The sequence below is a fragment of the Labeo rohita genome, chromosome 14, assembly GCF_022985175.1.
Source record: "Labeo rohita strain BAU-BD-2019 chromosome 14, IGBB_LRoh.1.0, whole genome shotgun sequence".
Taxonomy (NCBI): domain Eukaryota; kingdom Metazoa; phylum Chordata; class Actinopteri; order Cypriniformes; family Cyprinidae; genus Labeo; species Labeo rohita.
The window spans coordinates 23471259-23492475 of NC_066882.1; the positions used below are offsets into that span (position 1 = coordinate 23471259).

The 21217-nt window shown below is 38.4% G+C and overlaps 2 protein-coding genes across 3 annotated transcripts; one reads left to right on the plus strand and one right to left on the minus strand.

Moving 5' to 3' along the window:
* Nucleotides 1–1837: 1837 nt before the first annotated feature.
* On the minus strand, nucleotides 1838–5272 carry LOC127176664 (dehydrogenase/reductase SDR family member 13-like). Its single transcript, XM_051128455.1, has 5 exons — nucleotides 5085–5272; nucleotides 4007–4125; nucleotides 3651–3774; nucleotides 2983–3309; nucleotides 1838–2357 (listed from the first exon to the last, which is right to left on the minus strand). Exons 1-5 carry the CDS (start codon nucleotides 5206–5208, stop codon nucleotides 2095–2097), a joined length of 957 nt encoding a protein of 318 aa, XP_050984412.1. The 5' UTR covers nucleotides 5209–5272; the 3' UTR covers nucleotides 1838–2094.
* Nucleotides 5273–17382: 12110 nt separating this feature from the next.
* LOC127176488 (caspase-3-like) lies at nucleotides 17383–20501 on the plus strand. 2 transcript variants are annotated; one of them, XM_051128191.1, is made up of 7 exons: nucleotides 17383–17398; nucleotides 17994–18668; nucleotides 18756–18884; nucleotides 18968–19143; nucleotides 19473–19581; nucleotides 19680–19801; nucleotides 20099–20501. In XM_051128191.1, exons 3-7 carry the CDS (start codon nucleotides 18863–18865, stop codon nucleotides 20108–20110), a joined length of 441 nt encoding a protein of 146 aa, XP_050984148.1. In that variant the 5' UTR covers nucleotides 17383–17398; nucleotides 17994–18668; nucleotides 18756–18862; the 3' UTR covers nucleotides 20111–20501. The 2 variants fall into 2 exon arrangements, with proteins under 2 accessions (XP_050984148.1, XP_050984147.1); XM_051128190.1 differs by having other exon boundaries at nucleotides 19680–20501.
* The last annotated feature ends 716 nt before the right edge of the window (nucleotides 20502–21217 follow it).

A 21217-nucleotide genomic window follows, 5' to 3' on the forward strand; every position in this document is an offset into this window, starting at 1 on the left:
TTACTTTTTACAGTAATGAAACTATTTGATCATATGGATAGTCACGAAAGCAGTTAAGAAAAAAGCCTCAATTTTTATTGTCATACAATACACTCAGCTCATTGTTAATGTTGTTTTTTTGTTTGTTTGGTTTTTTTTTTTTTAATTCTTCTTGAAGATATACTGACCATGCTGTGAAAAACATTTTTGTAATACTGAATTTAAAAAGACAATATAGCTCATAGGTAGAATGTACCAAAATGTACAAATCTGATGAAATTACATGCCCATAGTTCTCACCATAGTTTTGAAAAATGCTGCAAAAGTGGGCATGGTGCACTGCGGAAAACAGATTGTTTTGCTAGATAAGACTCTTCTTCCTTGGCTGGGATCGTTTAGAGCCTTTTGAAGCTCCATTTAAACTACATTTTGGAAGTTCAACATCAGGGGGCACAACTGAAGTCCATTATATGAAGAAAAATCCTGAAATGTTTTCCTCAAAAACCATAATTTTATTTCTTTATTTGTAAATTGTTCTGGAGGTGGACTTTTCCTTTAAAAGTTTTTGAAACATTACCCTTATGTTTTTGCCATTTGTATTAGTTTTTAGTTCACATATTTGTAACTTATATTTAACATTTAAATTATATATATTTTTATATATTTATTTTATAAATACAAAGCTAAACATTGCTGCCCATATATGAACATGTATTATATAGACATATATGTTCCATATATGTGTGTATTTGGGAAAATATTACTCACATATTTTAAAGCACCCATTTTGTAATATTTTGAAATATATGTTGCATAAATGTACAAGCATCTGACATATATTTTGTATATCTGTGTAATCCATATATAGACATATATATTATATATGTTTTACATACATTGCCATATATCAGATTTTCGTATTTTAATTTCGTAATTCCCATTTTATATACACATTTATAGGAAAACTTATCTGCACGAACAAATGGCGCTTCAACCCACCAAAAGGGGAGGAGCCAACTACTACTGTCATCACTGAACATCACTGAAGCACAAACTCTGCTTGCAAAAGGAGCCATGAAAACAGTTCCTCTAGTGAACGCAGAGTCAGGTGTACTTCCTTGTTTTCAAAAAAAGTGACAGACTCAGGCTTCTCATTTTAGGGATAAGTCCAAATGGCTTAGAATCTTGTCTGCTTAAATTCACCTACTCTCCTGTTTGAGTGGAAAAGGTTTTGCTATGTAGTCCCCAACAGGCTAGCTTGGGGCTCATTCTTTGCTCATGCTTCTTAGGAGACCTCCAGATGACCTCTTTTATTATCTGTGGCATTAATGACTCTATGAGTATGTAATAATTCAGTATGTATTGCTTTTATTATCGGAGATGGTTCATGCCACCACACTGTGGGCAAGTGAAGTGGGTGGCCTGATTGCAATCAGCTCCATGGCGCTGTTTGTCAGGAGGCTACTTTTGTGTGGGAGTGGGGGTGGACGCAGCAGACCGCCCATGGTGCCTGATAGACTGAGGCACTATTTATACTTGTGCTGCAAAGCGTGGCAGTCAGTTGGATGAAAATATCACATACAAATGTGCATTGGCTTGTTTAGTTTAACTCTAAGTATATTCCCGGTTTTGTCAGTCAAAAATCTTACTGATCCCAAACCTTTGAACAGCAGTGCATAGGCCTATATTTTAATATAAATATATATATATATATATAAATTTAATATTAAATATATTTAAAATATATTTAATATAAATAAATATATATATTATATCAGCATTTCATATATCATATTAGTATATAAGCATATATTGCAATAAACTTAAAATACATATTTTATTGCACTCTGTTTATTTATACATATAATCAACAACTTTAAATAAACAGTTTTATATTTCTTCATAATTTTTTATTTGATTATACAAGACAAGTTCAAATCACAATTCTGCAAGTCGTTTTCCATCTAGAATATTAAGTTTCGCCCTTGTAAATATGCACTCAGAAATTAAGATATTTCTCACTCTGCCTGAAGGACATATAATATACCAAAAGAAAAATGAACAAAATCAACATAACACAGTACTTTTCTCACAGCGGTGTGTGTGTTTGTGTATTCACGCAATGCCACATAACTTCTCGCTAACTTCCCACAGTTTTTTGGCAATTCCATCATCTCTGCCCTCGGCCTTGGCTTGCGCCAGCTGAGAGTCTGAAAAGTATCGTCCGCTCAGGTGCTCGATGTTCTCTTGCAGTGCACAGTACAGCGTCGTCTGAGACCCGGACACTGGGTCGGTCGCCCAGAAGTATCTAATAATTAACAAGAGAAGGCGCGCGTGCCATTCATGAAGGTTACGGGCAAGCTCTGATCTTACTGACCCTGAAACATATCAAACACAGAAAACAAAGCATGAGAAATTATATTCTCCAAAATGGCTCTACGGTGACACAGCTGAGATGAATTGTTGAATAAAGTTGTTATTTTTATTTTCTTTGCAAACAAAAAGTATTCTTGTTGCTTCGTAGAAATTCAGATTGAACCACTGATGGCAGATGGACTATATTGACGATGCCTTTCATACTTTTCTGGGTCTTGACAGTGGTATTTACCAGGCAGTCAATGGGACAGTCTCAAGCCTCCCGGTTTTCGTCCAAAATATCTTAAATTGTGTTCTGAAGATGAACGAAGCTTTTACGGGTTTGGAACGACATAACTGATAAAGTGATAACTGACACAATTTTCATTTGGGGTAGAGTAACCCTTTAAAGTCATGCCATTAAATTGTGCACTGCAAAAAATAAATTTTTGTCCTGTTTTCCAATACAAGTATCTAAGTCAAGATCCATTTACTTGAGATGCAAACTGAAGATATGCAGTCTTGTTTTTGAGAAATTTAACACAGTTAATTTAACACTGTTTTTTTTTATATATATATTAATAGTTTTTGGTAAGTAGTAGTAAGTAAGTAATACTCACATGTTGAAAACTCTCATTAATCACTAACCTGGATGGAGACTGTAGCATGTGACATTGGTTCCCTCCAGTCTCTTGGCCAGTTCATGGGTAAAGAGCACATTACAGAGCTTGGTGCTGGCATAAGCCTTGAATATATCTAAGTCTGATGATCCCAGATTGAGCGTCTTGTGTGTGTTGATGCAGTCAAAATCAATAGTGCCAAAATTATGACCACAAGATGACACATTGATCACCCTGCTGGGCCCACACTCCTTCAGACGCTCCAACAGAAGATTGGTCAACAGGAAGTGACCGATATGATTGACAGCGAGGACTATCCCGATGCCATCTTCAGAGCGTCCTGGAGCGCCCATTGCTGAGGAACACAACAAACCGGTATTGTTTATGTTGGTGTCATAAACCACAGCTTACACTACCAGTCAAAATTTGGAATAAGATTTTTTTTTTATGTTTTTGGAATCTCTTATGCTGAAAAATACAGTAATGATGTGAAATATTATAATTTTTAAAAAATCTGTTGCAATATATTGCAAAATGTCATTCATTCTAAAGTTCATGACCCCTTTAAAAACAACAAAAAATCTGAATTATTTCAAGTTTTTGACAGGTAGTGTACGTATGTTGAAGTTTTAACCTTAGGTTTAGTAGCTTGTTATGTTTGCGTTTTATAGACATTTTTTGATCTTATAGTTTTACCCGCATTATTGATGAGCAGGTCTAGTCTGGGCTCGGTCTTCAGGAAGTTTTCGACAAAAGATCGGACGGATTTCTGACTTGCAAGATCCAGGTGCATGAAGATCACAGCTTCATTCCCAGTTTCCTATCAGGAAAATATCAGAAACAGCATGAGGTTGTAGCTTAATAATTAATGTACTGGGACAAATATATTTTTAATTTCTTTAATGTTTAATAGTTTTTTTTTTGTTTGTTTGTTTGTTTTTTTTTGTAGTCAAATCTTCTTTCAGTACTAACACTCAGAACTCTAGAAATATTCAATGTGGCAACTAGCTCCATGCTTCCCAGATCAGTGTAAAAGCAGAGTTTTCACTCACCTTCCTGATTTCTTGAGCTGCTGCTTCTCCTCTCTGTTTGTTCTGGCAGGCCAGAATCACTCTGGCTCCTCTTATGGCCAGCTGTGCGGCAGTCGCCTTCCCAATGCCAGTGTTGGCACCTGTCGGACACAACAGATGGAATATGTATTCTTGGTTGTTCCAGGTGTAGTGCACAGCACATTCCAGGGCCCAGATTACGGCGGGTGGCCCTCTCTAACCACAATAGTGTACAAAGGTTTGCTACATTTTGATTGGATCTTGGTGGACTAACATAAGCAAACTTTCCAATGCCATCAGATAAGGATGCCAGGACACCTCTTAGATGGCAAGAACACCTATGGTACCAACTCAATGAAGGCCAGGACTTCTCATTGGTCAAAATGCAGTTTCTTCCCTTCACCCATCAAAAGATTGAACTCTAAGGTTTTTGCTTGTGACTACCATAAAAATTCCTTAGAACTTTAGCAGCAGTGGGTGAAACAAAGAGAGAGATCACAAAGATCCATCCAAATCCATTCATAAATATGTTTTTAACCAGTATTCTGGTTGTGGTTTGGTAGGAGAATAATGCACCGGTAAAACTTAAGTGACACTTTTTAACTTTGTGTTTAGACTACACAAATAAGTTCTACAGGAAAAAAGGGTGGGCCACACTGTGTCCACTGCTCTGATGAAAATCACAGCATGAAAATGGAAAAGTGCCAAAGTGCAGTCTCCTCCTCATCGGAAAGGGAAAAAGGTACCCTCCCAAAAGACACAACCCGCTCTGAGTCTCAGTAACGTAATCTCTGGGTGGGTACACCTTCTTAAGCGAAAGCAAATTAGCCAAACAGCATAGACAGGCACAGAGTCAGAGCTTTGTGCTAAGTTTGTGCACTTGAAGTAAAAAAAAAAAAAAAGACTCCAGTAATCTTACAGAAGAGATCTTCTGTACTGATTCTTATAATATTTGTCATATTATCATATTCTATTTGCATTTCTTTTAAGGAATTTTAGGAGAAACATCTAAGAAATTGCACTCTAATAAAAAAAATATCTGAGAAATCTTGCACAGTGCAAACTTTTGAACAAAACCTACCCGTTACAATGACCGTTTTCCCATGTAGTTTGGCAGTGCCGGTGAAGCGCTTTCTGTGAACAAAAATCCTATGACCTATAAAATATGCAACCAAAAAAATCACAAAAAATATAAACAAAACCATCTTTGCAGTTGCGTGCGCAGCAGTCAGAAGTCTTCGCCTGATCTATGAGTCTCAACTCTTTATATCCGGATACAGAAGCTGCATGAACAGTAGGATATCAAGCCACGCCCACCTGTAATCGTTGCCTGACTGTCTGGAATGTGGATGTTATATAATGATGATAAAGTATGTTTACTCATGTCATTTACAACAGAGTGAGATGCTTTTGTTATAATATAGAGCAAAAGTTACAGTTGCATAAGGAATTAAAATGTTCATGTGTTTGTGTATGATCATGTGCCTTCACCTTTCCTCTAGTCCATTTCTCACATGTTCAGAACAGGATAGGTCTGACAACCATTAAAGATTACAGCTTTAGATATTTGATTGCAATGTGGTGAAATATCTTGTCCCCTTTCGCGCTGTATCTCCTGTTGCGTATACATGCTTATGGGAGAACTTTTGTTTAGTCTGTTACTGAAGCCTGGTTTGTTCACGGTCGTGTGCCTGCACAAACAAATGGCATTCAACCAGCCAAAATGGGAGAAGCCTACTACTATATGTCGGTTTAGAGTGCCATTCATCAGAATTTTTCTCCTTCAGCGATGAAGACCATCCTCGCTGGACTCTAAAGCAAAAAGCTGAAGCAAGAAACAGCCTGCTGCTCACTGTAGTAGAGCCCTGGCACAAGCCTTCCCCTGCAGCTGCAGACTTCAAAATGGCAGGGGCTCGAGCCACCCCAATAAATTATCATGGTCTGGCACAAAGAGCAAACTGATTCGCACCCTCACTACACTGTAAAAAATAAAAAAACCACAATTTGTTGAGTCAACTTAAAATAATTTGTTACCCCACTGCCTTAAAATTTTAAGTTCAGTCAACTAAAATAAGTTTATTAAACTTGAAATGTTAAGTTGTACTAAGTAACAACTTAGATATTTGTGTTTGCTAAACTTAACAGATGGGTAAGTAACCCAGCTGCCTTAAAATTTTAAGTTGATTCAACTCAAATATCGAAGTTGTCACTTAGTATAATTTAACATTTCAACTTTAACAAACTTTTTTTGAATTGACTGAACTTAAAATTTCAAGGCAGCCAGGTTACAAATTATTTTAAGTTGACTCAACAAATTGTTTTTTACAGTGTAGGCTGTTGAGAATCTTGGCTTAAATTGGTCAGCTGCAGAGGAGCCTGCCCACAGCCGCTTGAACAACAAAATGCTTGCTGGGCTGTCGTCATTGGACCTCCTGCCTGAGACCAGCACCATTTTTTCATAAGTTCACAAGGAACTTACCAAGGCATGGCGCACACCTACTCAGTGTGCATCCAGTCTTCTAAGTCTCCTGCCCTTGCCTCTGTTGACAACACTGTAGAAAGGGTATGGCAAGCTCCCCCTCGGAAAGAGGTGGTCACCGTGCACTTCTGCTGCCATTTGCCTGGCGGCTTTGCAAACGTGTGACAAGTCAGCTGCCTCCCCCCTACTTATCATAATCCTGTCCCTTAATCGCCGCCCTTCACCAGGCTCCCAACGGGAGTGGGCGTGCAAGAGAGGAGGGGCGCAGAAACAGCCAGGTCTGGCGGCATGTGATGAGGCACACCTGACGTCAATGAAGCCTCATCACCACCGCTGTTGAAAGGCTGAGCGCGCCTCCCCTCGGGAGACAGGTCTCTTCCCCGTGCATGCACGCTGGTGTCCTCATGGGTCCAGGAAGGGAGCATTGACGGAACGAGCGCCGCCGAAGTGACGAGCTGCCGGACCCGTGGTCCGGATGAGTACCACACCCATGAGATGGCTGACAGGCCAAGATGCCGGGCCGTTGACTCCCCCGGGAAGTGCCATGGGCCAAGGAGGATAAGGCCGCTGGATGAAGCTGCCACCCCTAGAGCCGTGGACCTGAGAGGGCAGTGTGTGCAGCCCGCCGGACTTCAGCCCTTACCTGGACACATTTCCTTTTCAAACACTGCCCCTCCTTCACGAAACCCCCAGCATGACGAGGACACCAGAACCCCTGTTTATTTTGGACACTTAAACTTTACATAGTTTATTTTATGTTTAATAAAAGCCTCTCTGAGGCCTGACGTCATGCCCTCTGTGTCTGTCGTTTTGCCCTTTTTGCCCTTTACTGCTTAAGTTCTCCAGCTATATGGAACGAGGTTTCTCGCTCCAGTTTGCTCGCAGGCCATCTCGCTTCAGAGGTATTATTCAAACTTTGGTTCAGGACAACAAAATTCATGTTCTCACCAGAAGTATCAAGTACGAACCCTGCTTGCACATCCATATGGTCCTTTTTCATGGACCTTTCTTGAGATTCATGTTTAAGGGTGTGGCTTAGCAATATACAGTCCTTCAAACTGTCCTGACCCTGTGTACTTTGTGTACTGTGTACTGTGTACCTCTAGGGTTGAAGACTGCAGTGCGGTTTGTCACATTTTTCTTGATGACCATGAAAAAAATGAAAAATACTCAGTCATTTTTGTTTGTACAGATAAGAGTAAGGCATCATTTGAAAGCTTGAAAATGGCTACATTTAAATGATGAAAGTCACGTCAAAAACAACTGTTCTCTGATAAAGTAATCCATATGAAACCAATGAGAGGTACAGTTTTTCCCATCTGAGCTCATTATCTGTAATGTGTCATGTCCACGAGCAGCCACGTTGTTCAGACGATAATCATTCACGTATGATGCACAAACATGTAAACGCCCACATCACCTCTGTAAACAAAGCGTGAAGATTCATCAAGTTCATCTCAGCTACTTTTTGTTGATGGAAGAAGACACACTGAGAGGAATAATCCAGAATTTACCTCAGAAGAAGAACATGATGCAACATGTGGCTTGATCCAGTGGAAGATATCATTCTGATGAGTAAGATTACTTGCATTAGTTGTTTTTATGTTATTGTGACACAACTTGTATACATTTTACTGTTAGAATTTTCCCAAACTCTAAGTCCTGACTTCATGTATGAAATCAAGTGAAACATTTTGAAATAGGTGTAATTTAACATATGAGTGTTTACACTGTAACACTACGAAGTTAGAGTATAAGAATGTTTGGCACAAAGATGTATGACTTTTGAAGTCTATGTGTGCTCAATAATGTGTCTTTGACCTTTACTCTATATTTTGATTATACTGTGTTGTAGGTCAAATACAAATAATCAAAACCCCGATCATTACAATCTCCTGACGTTCTTTCTTATCTTCTGCCTCACAGTCACATTGGTGGCCCAGTCAGGGAGGACCCTTTTTCTCTCAGGTGTGAACCACTAAATGTTCATGGCCATTGTCACTTTCTTGCATATGACTTTTCTAACACAAAACATGTCTTACAAAAGTTAAATCAACACTTTAGAATACTGTTCCATTATTAATGAATAACTACACAGGAACAAATGACTAATGCACTATTAACATATTAGTAACTACAATTAACGAACAAGAAACTCTGATTAACAAATTATTAAGTAAGAGTGCTCAGTTGAAAGTGGTAGTTCACTATTAGCTAATCAGTAACTACTATTTTTTCATATCTCCCAGAGAACTGATTTATTGCACCATTAATGGATGGACACTTGTGGAAAGCTCATGACTCTCTGTAGTGTATAAACATGTAATATGTACGTGTGCTTGTGAAACAATGGATGGGGCAAAATATTAAAATTCAAAGTGAGTTTCCATCTTATTAATGATATGAGCAAATAAAGTCTTCATTATCATTTGAAGGGGTCTTAAATTTGGGGACAGAATAACAAGAATTGTCATATCAATGTGACGAGTGAACTTTGATTTCTCTGATTCTTTCTGCTTCTTGTACTGCCCTTACCGGGGAAATCGCTGCATTTATGCTGTTCCAAAAGCGGCACCTATTTATGTTAGTAAATTACTATATTGATTGATAATTGTTTAAATTAATATAAAAATCTAAATTAATATAATACTATACTTTTGACTCATCTCTTTTTTTTTGCTTTTTACAGTCATTATACATTTAAATATGTTACGATAGACATTTATTAGACATTTTTTTTTTACCTGTGCAGGTCTTAAAAATGTCTTCCCTGTTAAAAAAAACCCAGCATATGCTGGTAGGTATGTTTTGATGCTGGGATGCTGGTCATGTTGCTGGTCCTTGACCAGCATAAACCAGCACAGGACCAGCATAAACCAGCTAAGGTCAAGCATAAACCAGCAAAGGACCAGTTTAAAAACCTACTTAACCAGCATCCCAGCATCAAAACCTACCTACCAGCATATGCTGGTTTTTCAACAGAGTTGTCTTTCTTTGTTAAAATTTGGTTTTAAAACCTCTGTAGACACCCTGTTTTGTTGACTTTTGTTCACAGCTTAGCACAAAGAATTTGAAGTTTGGGTTATGAATATGGGAACATGGTCATGTCATGATGTTGTCAAACCGAATACTACTTTGAGCTGTTTCCATTATAGATATGCTATTGATATGTAATCATGTCTGCCCTCTTGGAACGGTAAACATGATGCTTTTCATTGCTCACACTGATAACTAATTGAATTTTTGGCAATCTACCCATGTAGTTTTTCTTGTAACAAATTACTCTTCATATGTTTGCAGATTTGTGCAGAATTTGAGAGAATTACAACCCATTGGTGCCAAAAAATGGACACACACTGCAAAACTTATGAAAATGTTTGCAAACCAAAGAAGAGTCCTTGGACAAAGAATTAAAAACCTCTTTGTGCGCACTACACAGGTATGAACAACTGCATTCAATGAAACCTTGTATTAAAACATTCTCTCACTGGCCCCTGAATTTTAGGGTTATTATCATGAGCATTTACCAAAAATATAGATGTAATATGATTAGGTTTATTAACATCCGAAATACAATAAATGCAAAATACTAGTATCACTATAAATTGACAGATATTTGTCACAGTCGTGTGAAAGGAAGGTGCAATACAACGACAATTCTTTAATATAATCCACAATAGGTAAATCCAGACATGAAGGGCAGGAAAACACACACACGTACATAACCTTGTGATCGGACAACGAACACTGAACTGAAACCAACTAATAAAGGAATGCTAATGATACAAGGACAGGTGTGGGTGATTAATAAAGACTTAATGAGGACAGGAACAGGAAAACCATATATGGGCACAGAAGGGAAAAACCAACACAACAGTCCAATGGGGGTGTGACATTACTCCCCCCTTCCGGAAGGCGCGACCTCGTGCCGTAGAAGAAAATAAAAACAAAGGAGTGGACGTGGGATGGCAACAGAAAGTCCAGGGTGGTGACGATGGAGGGAGGTGCCAAGGAGGAGACAGAAGGGACCCGGAGCAGGACGAGTCAGGTGAGACCCCGGCTGCAGCCATGATGGCGGCCCACGGCCGAGCCGACGGAGGGAGGAGCCATGGTGGAGGAAGGGCTGACGACTCCAGGGGGGTGACCGATGGCGGTGGTGGAGCCAGAGGCGGAGACAGAGAGCCTATGAGCCAGGATGACACCAAGGATCCGGAGGGCCAAGGCGGAGCCCAGGGCTCTGGCTACTGAGGCGGAGATCCGGAGGTCTGCGGCAGAGCCGGAGCGACAGAGGACTGAGGAGCAGCCGGAGGGACAAGGGAGCCCGGTGGAGCTGGTGGGCTGACGGGCGACGAACACTGAACTGAAACCAACTAATAAAGGAATGCTAATGATACAAGGACAGGTGTGGGTGATTAACTAATAAGGACTTAACAAGGACAGGAACAGGAAAACCATATATGGGCACAGAAGGGAAAAACCAACACAAACAGTCTAATCGAGGTGTGACAATATTACAAATGCATTAACTTCCAATAAAATATTTTGATGCAAGAAATGCATGTTTGAACTTGCTCAATGTTGTGTAAAGTTTAGCTCCAATATCTGGAAGTTCTAGTAAGACATTGTTCTTGTTTAAAAATTCCTAAAAAATCTTGATTAGCTGGTTCAGGTGTGTGTCAGCCCGTACCACTAAGATTTCATTTTCCATGAGGGAACTCTTTAGTGTGTAATACAAATAAGTCAGTTGTTTTTATTTTCCCTGGCGTCAAAATCAGACACATATAAGTGTTAGAAAACATGGTTCCTGGCTGCATCAATATCCACTGACCACTGGATATTTTTGTTGTTAGGAACATTATATCAAGTTCAGCAACCTTTAGTTTAAACTGATTATCGTTTTACTTGCGTTTTTGCATCTTCCCTATTAAATCCATTCACGCTGAAGGCTCTTCTGCCATCTTCTGTCCTGGCAGGAAAGTGACATCAATGCATACCCTCTATATACAACAGGGACTGGCAACGTCGATCCTGGAATGACCGACTCTAATCAAACACACCTGAACAAGCTAATCAAGCTGTAATGGAGAGGGAGACGAGAGGCGAGGGGATCCATTTGCGAGCTTTTATTCAAGGGACGAGACAGATACATGGTCAAACAGGCAGGGTCAAAACAACAGCAAACAGGTATGTTAGGGCGAGGCACAATAGAAGTCCGTGAAGCAGGCGTAGGTCGATCCGTGGCGAACGTAATCCGTAAAGGGAAGAGACGAGGGAATAATCCATGAAACGAGCTAGAGTCCAGTAGGCAGGCGGTGAGACAGTCAAGACAAGATGGCCAGGCGAGAAAGCTATACACGGGAACCAGGTAACTAGGGAACTAGGGAACAAAGGAACTGGGAACTAGGAACTAGGAACTAGGAACACTAACAATGATAATCACAACAACAATACTCCGTAGCTTGCATGGCGAAAGACCGGGGCTTTTATAGCGCCGCTGATTGGTCACAGGTGCTGACCCAATCAGCGCCCTGAATGACGGGGAATGTAGTCCGGGGTGTAGTGCAACAGTCTGAGTGTTATGACAAGGTGAGAGCGACATCTGGTGGTGAGCGGACCGCAGGTCACCGACCAGATTCGTGACACAAGGATTAGTAGGGCTACAAGCACGTTTTTTTTTTTTTTTTTCAGGGTTGGAACTAAACTCTGCAAGACATCGGCACTCCAGGACCGACACTGCCTATCCCTGATATACAGGTTATGATTATATTACAGGTTATCATTTTGAACCTGTTAATAGTAGGGGTGCGCAGGGCACGAACTAACGCAGGGTTAATTGTAACACACGTGGTTTAAATATTTCCACACACGCAAGCATAACCAAATTTACAGTATTTACTAGTTGCCATGGCAACATTATACAGAGAAAAAAGTGCACCAAAATTCAAAAGCCTTTTGAAGATAGTAAAAGTAAATTTCTGGCTGAAGTAAATTTTTCGTCTCAGTTTTTGGTATTCATTTAGACAAATCTGATATTATTTTAATCGCTAATTTGTTATTTATTAGTGTAGATAGTTTAGATACTTTAGAAAGATAGTTTAGACACTAACCAGTTTTAAATTCCAGCTGTGCTGATGAGGAAATTTGTAACACTGCTTACAATCTGCACCGCTATTATTAAACTATGCTTTTATATGACATTAGCGATGTAATTTTCACTGTGTACTTTTATGGATTTTAATAAGAAACCACAAGAAACAGCTGAATAAAGACTGACGAAAATGATTGACAAAAATTGTATTGACAAAATATTCTAGTTTTTTGTGTATATTTTTTTCATTCGATCAGATAACATTTTAAGCTGTCATATGGTCATGTTATCATGTAATGTCATGTTGTCACATTTCATTTCCTTTCTTTTGAGGTACATAACGAAAAAAATATTGTAACGTAGTGAGGGAGACGTGAAGCGAGCGGATCCATCTGCATACTTTTATTGAATCGTGACTGAGACATGGTCATAAACACAGGCGGGGTCGAACAGGGGCAAACAGGTATACAAGGACAGAGCAAGGGAGTAATCCAAACAGGCGAGGGTCGATCGACGGTGACTGTAATCCAAAGGGCAAGGCAAAAGGGGTAATCCGATAACACAGGCTAGCGTTACAAAAGGCAGGCAGTGATACAGACAAAAATGAGGAAACCAGGCGTAAATACAAAACTTAAGAGAACAAGACAAGCATACAGCAAACTTAGTCAAGGCTTTGTATGAATGCTAACACAATCCAATACTCTGCGACTACTGAGAGGAAGTCCGTGGTTTAAATAGAGTCTCTGATTGGACTCAGGTGATCAGTGCAATGGACAAGTGTGAAATTAACCTGGATAAAAAAACATACTCTGAACCCCATGTGGATTTACACAAACTGAGAAGTTCAAAAAGTGTTAGGTTGTGCCACGTGCTCCCCTAGGTCTTAGTAGTTCTCCGGGAGATATGGGGAAAAAAAATAGTAGTTACTGATTAGCTAATAGTGAACTACCACTCTGAACTGAGTGCTATTACTTACTGATTCATTGATCAGAGTTTCTTTGTAGTTAATAGTAGTTACTAGAATGTTAATAGTGCATTAGTCATTTGTCCCTGTGTAGTTATTCATTAATGATGGAACAGTATTCTAAAGTGTTACCATATATTGTTTCATGTGAATGAGTGAGCAAGATGATTTTCACATTATTTGGAGGCAAAAATGCTCATCTAGAGTCTCTAGTTCACATACAGTTCTTAGAAGTCTTGTGAATAAATGTTCTGTTTCTGTTTTATGGGTTTATTTCAGTGACTTAAAACTTTTAGTTTTTCATTAAACACACATAAACATTGTTTTCTCAAAAATACAAACTTGTACAGTGCACAGCATAAAAAAGTACACCCTCTCTGAATAAATATAAAAGATGTATTATCTTAATGATCACTAATATAATTTGTGGAAAAATGGCAAAATTGAAATGTATTAAACATATACTTAATAAAAACAACAAAATATATGCCAATATTTTCTGTAAAATAAGTAAATTACCCAATTTTGTTTAAATCAAGGATTGCAGAAATTATGTCCTTTCCTTTTCTTTTTATAAATCACAGAGGCGGTCTCAGGTCATGCTCCCTTTACAGGATGGTGTGACGCCTTCTTTTAAGTGCACATCTCTATCTCCTCTTACTATGAGCAGTTCATGTGCCGGGCAGACTGAACCAAGGACTTGACATGCTGTCCAGGGGCAATGTAGCACCAGGCAAATGCAGACTACATCTCCAGTCGGTTCAAATGATCTGGTCTGTGTTCGCTAAGGCAGAGGTAGATCTCTTCACCCAAGAACTTTCACAGCCTAATTTACTTTTTGAGCATTCCGGGGCTGGGTTCGCAGAGTGACATAGCTCTGAGTTTACTTATAGAACGTGCTATTGGATGTGTTCCCCTTAAGTGTGTATACGCAATGGTAGAGACAGCGTTAAAAGAGAATGTTCTGGTTACTAACAAAACCTTGGTTCAATGAGAAAGGGAACAAGTGTTGAGTAATGTGCCATGCTATACAGGAGTCACGAGTCTATGACTGTTACTGACAGTCTAAAGATTATTACATAGTAGTCGGCTCCTCCCTTTTAGGTGAGTTGAAGCGCCATTTGTACACAAACGTGATCAGACTAAACAGGAGTTTCCACATAAGCGTGTATATGCAACGCTCATTCCCTTATCTCAGGGAACCGAGGTTACATAAGTAACTGGAGCGTTTACTATTTGTATTATTAGTGCAGTTTGCTAATGCAAATGCCTACAAGTTATATTTTTAAAGGACTGCGAAACTGTACTCTCACAGTAGTTGTTATGTGTGCAGCTACTTTTATAAAAAGGCTCAAATTTGTTAAACACATGAATAAAATTCATCTCTGACCCTTTGTCAGTGAACTTTATTTTTGCTATACATCTCTAATAGTCCCCTTTTCCATTCTAATAATGATGTTGCACTTTTTCTGTGTCAGAGGTTTCCTGCAATTGTGTGCAACATGCTTCAGCTGACCTCCATAAATCAAAGAGTCATTAATGACTCGTTGAGTCATTAATTCAGTATGTACTGCTTTTATTATAAGAGATGGTCCATACCGCCACATGTGGCCAAGTGAATGTGTTTCAAGTAGATGTGTTCAAATGGATGTGCTTGTCACTGCGTCGTATGCGGGGAATGAGGAGTAGGGACGAGGAGATCTGGAACATGCACATTTATTAAATAAGCCAGACAAGGAACAGGAACGGACAGACCAAATAAGGGCATACATAGGGAAAACCACAAAAACAGTCCACAGGGGTGTGACATTACCCCCCCCTCCCATAAGGCGCGACTCGCGCCGTAACAAAAACACTGGGGAGGGAGGGTGGGTGCCCTGGAGGCTCGTGCAGGGCAGACACAGGAGGGAGAGGAGGCACGCCTCCAGGGCAGATCAGGGAGCCATGGCGAAGCATACAGTCCGGTATGCCATCGCGGGTCAGGGAGCTTGGGGAGCCACGGCGGAACATACAGTACGGGGTGCCATGGCGGGTCAGGGAGCTCGGGAAGCCACGGCGGAGCATACAGTCCGGGGTGCCATGGAGGATCAGGGAGCACAGGGAGCCATGGCCAAGTACACAGTCCATGTGGCCATGGTGGGTCAGGGACCTTGGGGAGCCATGGTCGAGTACACAGTCCATGTGGCCATGGCGGGTCAGGGAGCTCGGGGAGCTATGGCCGAGTACACAGTCCATGTGGCCATGGCGGGTCAGGGGGGTAGCCCCCCCACCCAAAATTTTCTTGGGGGAACTTAGGGTATTATCAGCCCGGGAGAGTACAGGAAGACCGGGCTCAGGAGGCGCAGGCACCGGAGGGCGCTCGGGAGGCGCCGGCTCTGGAGGGCGCTCAGGCGGCGCCGGCTCTGGATCAAACAGTGATGTAATAATTGAAGACGGAACAGGAAAGACCAAATAAGGGCATACATAGGGAAAACCACAAAAACAGTCCACAGGGGTGTGACAGTGCTATGGCAGTCACAAACTTGGAAAAATTAAGATTTTTTTATGTTTTTGAAAGAAGTCTCAAAAAGGCTGCATTTATTTTATCAAAATACACAGATGCTGTCTGGCAAAAAGAAAAAAAAAAGGGTTAAAAAGAGTTGTTAAACAATCACTACATCAATGATCTATAGACTCTTCACTAATTGCATATTTAAATCCAGACACAAATATTATTATTATTATTATTATTAATAAGCTATTATTATTGTTGTTATTGTTATGTTAATATATCTTAAAATGTAATTTGTGACCCTGGATCACAAAACCAGTCATAAGGGTCATTTTTTTTTAAATTGAGATTTATACATCATATGAAAGCGGAATAAATAAGCTTTCCATTGATGTATGGTTTGTTAGGATAGGACAATATTTGGGACTATAATAATAACTATAATATAATATACAACTATTTAAAATCAGGAATCTGAGGGTGCAAAAAAATCTAAATATTGAGATAATTGCCTTTAAAATTCTTCAAATAGTGTTCTTAACAATGTACATGACTAATCAAAAATTAAGTTTTCATACATTTACAGTAGGAATTTTACAAAATATCTTCATGGAACATGATCTTTACATAATTTCCTAATGATTTTTGCCATAAAAGAAAAATCAATCATTTTGACCCATAAAATGTATTTTTGGCTATTGCTACAAATAAACCCCTGCGACTTAAGACTGGTTTTGTGGTCCAGGGTCACATTTATGCCTTTGAAGCTGAATTTTCAGCATCATTCTAGTTTTTAGTGTCACATAATCCTGCAGATATATGCAGATAATATGCTGATTTGCTGCTCAAGAAACATTTCTTGTTATTATCAGAGTTGAAAACATATTTTTGTGGAAACTCTAATTAGTTTTAAAAGTTTAGAGTGAGTCAAATATTTCACAATTTTACCGTTTTTACTGTATTTTAAAACACATAAATGCAATCTTGATGAGCATAAAAGACTCCTTAAAAAATAAAGAAAAAAAAGAAAACATTAAATATTCTAATTATTCCAAATTTGTGACTGCTAAATCATTTATTATTTTTGTGTAATGCAGTATCAGCATAGTATTCTTCATGCTTATGTAGATTTGGGTTTGTATGGCATGTGGGTGGAGCCATTTTAAATGTTTACAATTGAATGCTTAGTTCTAAATATTCATAAGCCTTAATTACTGGAAGATATTTAATATTTATGAGTAGACTTTTACTATTGGAAGGATATTACTTCATTAATATTCACAACCTAAAACTTGTACCACAAGTATTTAAACAGCCTTCCAGATCATCAGAACCATTTTCATTTCTCTTTCTGAAGGAAACATCTGACAACTGTAAGTTATTTTGTTTATTCACATTACTGATCACCTTAATTGCATTTTTACCTTTGCCTTTTTACTGATAAGAAAGAAATATGCATTTTTAAAATAAATGAATAAATGAATGAATGTGCTTTCAATAACAATGAGGTGTTTTCAAAATCAAATGGGTTTAGATAATGTGTTAAATGTAAATGTGTTTAAATGCTACAGAAGAGAATCAAGGACTTTGTGATATTTTGAATTGAATATCTTGAATTTTGTTTTGTTTTTTTAAGCTGGCTGAGATAGTCATTAGAGTCAAACTTGTAGAGAAGAGTAACATAAAAGTAAAGAGAAACTGACCTGCTTTTTGGGATTCAGTTATCAAGCTGTTAGATGTTTGTTAAATTCAGATGTGTATGATCATTATGGCTTTTAAACATCAAAGAAGTACACAACTTATCTGTTGGCATTTTGAAGGAACTTGTTACACCTGTTGTTTTAAAGGAAGAGTAAGCATATGCTGTACTTCTGTGTAAATTCATAACACAAATTGTGTGTGACTCATTATGTGTAAGTAAAAGAATGATTTCTCAGTAGATCCTTTGTGTGTGTGTGTGTCTCTTAGTGACCATGTCAGACAGGGGTGAAGACTGTGTGGACGCCAGAAATGTGAACACGAAAGAGTATGTGTGATTTTGATGAAAATTGATTAATATGATTAAAATGAGCATTTACTGAAAATGTACTCATCCTCGGGCCATCCGAGATTAGTTTGTTTGGAGAAATTCCACAATTTGATCACCAATGGATCCTCTGCAGTGAATGGGTGCCGTCAGAATGAGAGTCCAAACAGGTGATAAAAACATCACAATAATTCACAAGTACTCCACATGACTCAAGTCCATTAATTATATCTTCTGTAGCGAAAACAAATCCATGAAACTGTTGTTTCCTCTGTCCATAATATTGCTTTTTTTTACTTGTGTCTGACAGCCCCCTTTCACTGCAGAGGGTCCAGGAAATAAACAAAAATTGTCAGCATTGATTTTTCTGATCACTTCCTCTGCTAACTAAACACTTTTTAATTACTGCTTCCTGAAGTGACTGTAAAACATTTTCACATTAATTATGAAAGAATCATAAAAGTGTCTCTTTGTTTGCCGGGAGTTTGCATCTCACTGATCACAGTCGATCAGACGGATGCCAAACCACATTCAGATGTTTTTCAATACAACATGAACTACCCCAGTCTGGGACAATGTGTCATCATCAACAACAAGAACTTTCACAAAAAAAACAGGTAAGAGCTGGGAATAACACTGATGAGTTTGACAATTTAGTAATAATGCTCTCATATTTTTTGTTGGTTTAATCCTTCTTTTAACAGGATTGGAAGTTCGTAACAGGACAGAACAAGATGCAAAGAATCTGACAGACACCTTCTCAAAGCTGGGCTTCAAAATCAAAATTAGCAAAGATCAGACTGTCTCACAGATGAGAGATCTGTTAACTGAAGGTATTGCGAGAAGCTGACTGAGCCTGAATAGTTATTGGTTACAATAAATGAATTAATCAACTCATGAATTTTTCATTCCTCAGTGTCTCGGGAAGATCACAGTCATTCGGCCATGTTTGTGTGTGTGTTGCTGAGTCATGGAGTAGAGAAAATGATATTTGGCACAGACAGCTGTATCGAGCTAAAAGAACTCTTTGCACTCTTCAGAGGAGACCGCTGCAAATCACTGGTGGGGAAACCCAAGCTTTTCTTTATTCAGGTGAGTTAAATTCATTTTGGAAAAAAAAATGTAAAAGTTTTAGTAATTTTGGGGGGTTGGGGGGGTGGGGTTGGCCATTTTCAGTATTTGTAATAAGTATTTGTCTCTATATTTTTTTATTAATTTTTATTTCAGTTTTAGTTTTTTTTTTTTTTTTTACTAAACTAAATGAATATGAGAAAAGTTACTTTGGCAACTAACTACCTGCATTATTATGTAATAATAATATTTATTTTTTATATGAGTTCCCATTTATTTTGTTACATTTAACATTTTTTATTGTTTAATTTCACAAGTTGTTTGTGTGTGTTTCTTCTCTGTGTCTCCAGGCTTGCCAAGGCTCAGGTCTGGATACTGGCATTGAGTGTGACAGTGAAGGAGGACAACGAAGGATTCCTGTTGAGGCAGATTTTTTGTATGCCTACTCCACACCGCAAGGTAACTAACATCCAGTTCTGAGAAATGTTCTTGAGAACCAAATTAGAAAACATGCTGATAAACTTGCTTTAATTATATTGTTTTCTGTCTGTCCTTAGGTTATTACTCCTGGAGAAATGTTAATAATGGTTCCTGGTTCATCTCCTCGCTGTGTGAGATGCTGTCAGAATATGGCAAGCAACTGGAGATCATGCAGATCATGACACGTGTCAACCACAAGGTGGCGCTGGACTTTCAATCCTTTTCCAATTGGCCAGGGTTAAATAGCAAGAAACAGACACCGAGTATTGTGTCTATGCTTACCAAAGACCTCTATTTCCCTAAATAATTAATGTGTTAATTTTACTGATTAGGTTGCAGTGGGATACAAATACTTTTAAATCATTAAAAATAATATTATGTAGCCATTTGACTGCAGCCAAAACAGGAACAAGGGATATAAAGGGAATTTATAGGTCTATATAATCATGAATACTTGAAATTACCTGCATTTTTCCATCCCTGTGTGTGTTTACAGAGCTGGATTTGACAAATACTATATGAAGAGTTCAGATGCAAAACCAGAGATCACCATCAAAAATGAGATAATGATACTGAGTGAATGCTCCTGACACATAGTATACATCCATCAAATACTTTTGCTTCAAACTCGCTAAATTCCAGCCTCAGACCAATCAGAAATGCCAGTACTTACATACAAACCTATACAAAGTAGCCAGAAAGAAATGCTCATTTTAAAGAAAAACGTCTCTTCATATCTCGAACTCTTCATATCTCTTTTAGGATCTTTTTGTGCACATTTAGGCTGTCATTACATTATGTGCAGAAAACTGATTTTGAAGTTTACAGTTTTCAGGTTTATCATCAGCATGCATTCAAGATAATTTTCATAAGGGTTTGACAAGAGGACGTTCCAAACATAAACACTAGCACAATTTTGTATTATGATGAATAAACATTTTACTGTGCTATTAAGTTTGTGTACATTGTGTAATTTGATGAGCAAAGACTGAAGACAAGAACTGAGAGATGTAAAAACAAGAAATGCATCCAGGGCTACTGGAAAAACAACAACAATAACAACCACAACAACATTCATTCCTTCATCAATTAGCATTAATTCTTGAACACCAAATTAGATTTCTGAAGGATCACATGACATGAGCACCGAATCAGCCAGAATGGCCTGTTCTGTAATGAGACTTGACAAAAGGATTGAAAAATTGTAGTATTCTTTAGACAGCTAGGCTACTTCTATACCCTTTAACTTGTTTGATAAAGACTCAAGTTTAAACAATATGCATATTTTCTTATATGTGACCCTGGACCACAAAACCAGTCATAAGTAGCACAGGTATATTTGTAGCAATAGCCAACAATATATTGTATGGGTCAAAATGATCGATTTTTCTTTTATGCCACAAATCATTAGGATATTAGGTAAAGATTATATTCCATTAAGATATTTTGTAAATTTCCTATAAATATATCAAAACTTAATTTTTGATTAGTATTATAATTGCTAAGAACTGGTGACTGGTTTTGTGATCCAGGTTCACATGAAATTTTAGTCAGAGAACTCAGTGACCATGCTTTGTCCACCCTTACCAAAAACTACTTCAAGTTTATATTAAGT

What these genes read in the sequence shown, in the direction of transcription:
- LOC127176488 (XM_051128190.1), top strand. Translation starts at nt 18,863, where the DNA reads ATGAGAGATCTGTTAACTGAAG. An exon ending in GAGAGATCTGTTAACTGAAG is followed by an intron (nt 18,885 to 18,967) that starts GTATTGCGAGAA and finishes TTCATTCCTCAG; the next exon opens with TGTCTCGGGAAGATCACAGT. An exon ending in CCAAGCTTTTCTTTATTCAG is followed by an intron (nt 19,144 to 19,472) that starts GTGAGTTAAATT and finishes CTGTGTCTCCAG; the next exon opens with GCTTGCCAAGGCTCAGGTCT.
- LOC127176664 (XM_051128455.1), bottom strand. Translation starts at nt 5,208, where the DNA reads ATGGTTTTGTTTATATTTTTTGTGATTTTTTTGGTTGCATATTTTATA. An exon ending in GAAAACGGTCATTGTAACGG is followed by an intron (nt 4,126 to 5,084) that starts GTAGGTTTTGTT and finishes TGTGTCCGACAG; the next exon opens with GTGCCAACACTGGCATTGGG. An exon ending in CAGCTCAAGAAATCAGGAAG is followed by an intron (nt 3,775 to 4,006) that starts GTGAGTGAAAAC and finishes TTTTCCTGATAG; the next exon opens with GAAACTGGGAATGAAGCTGT.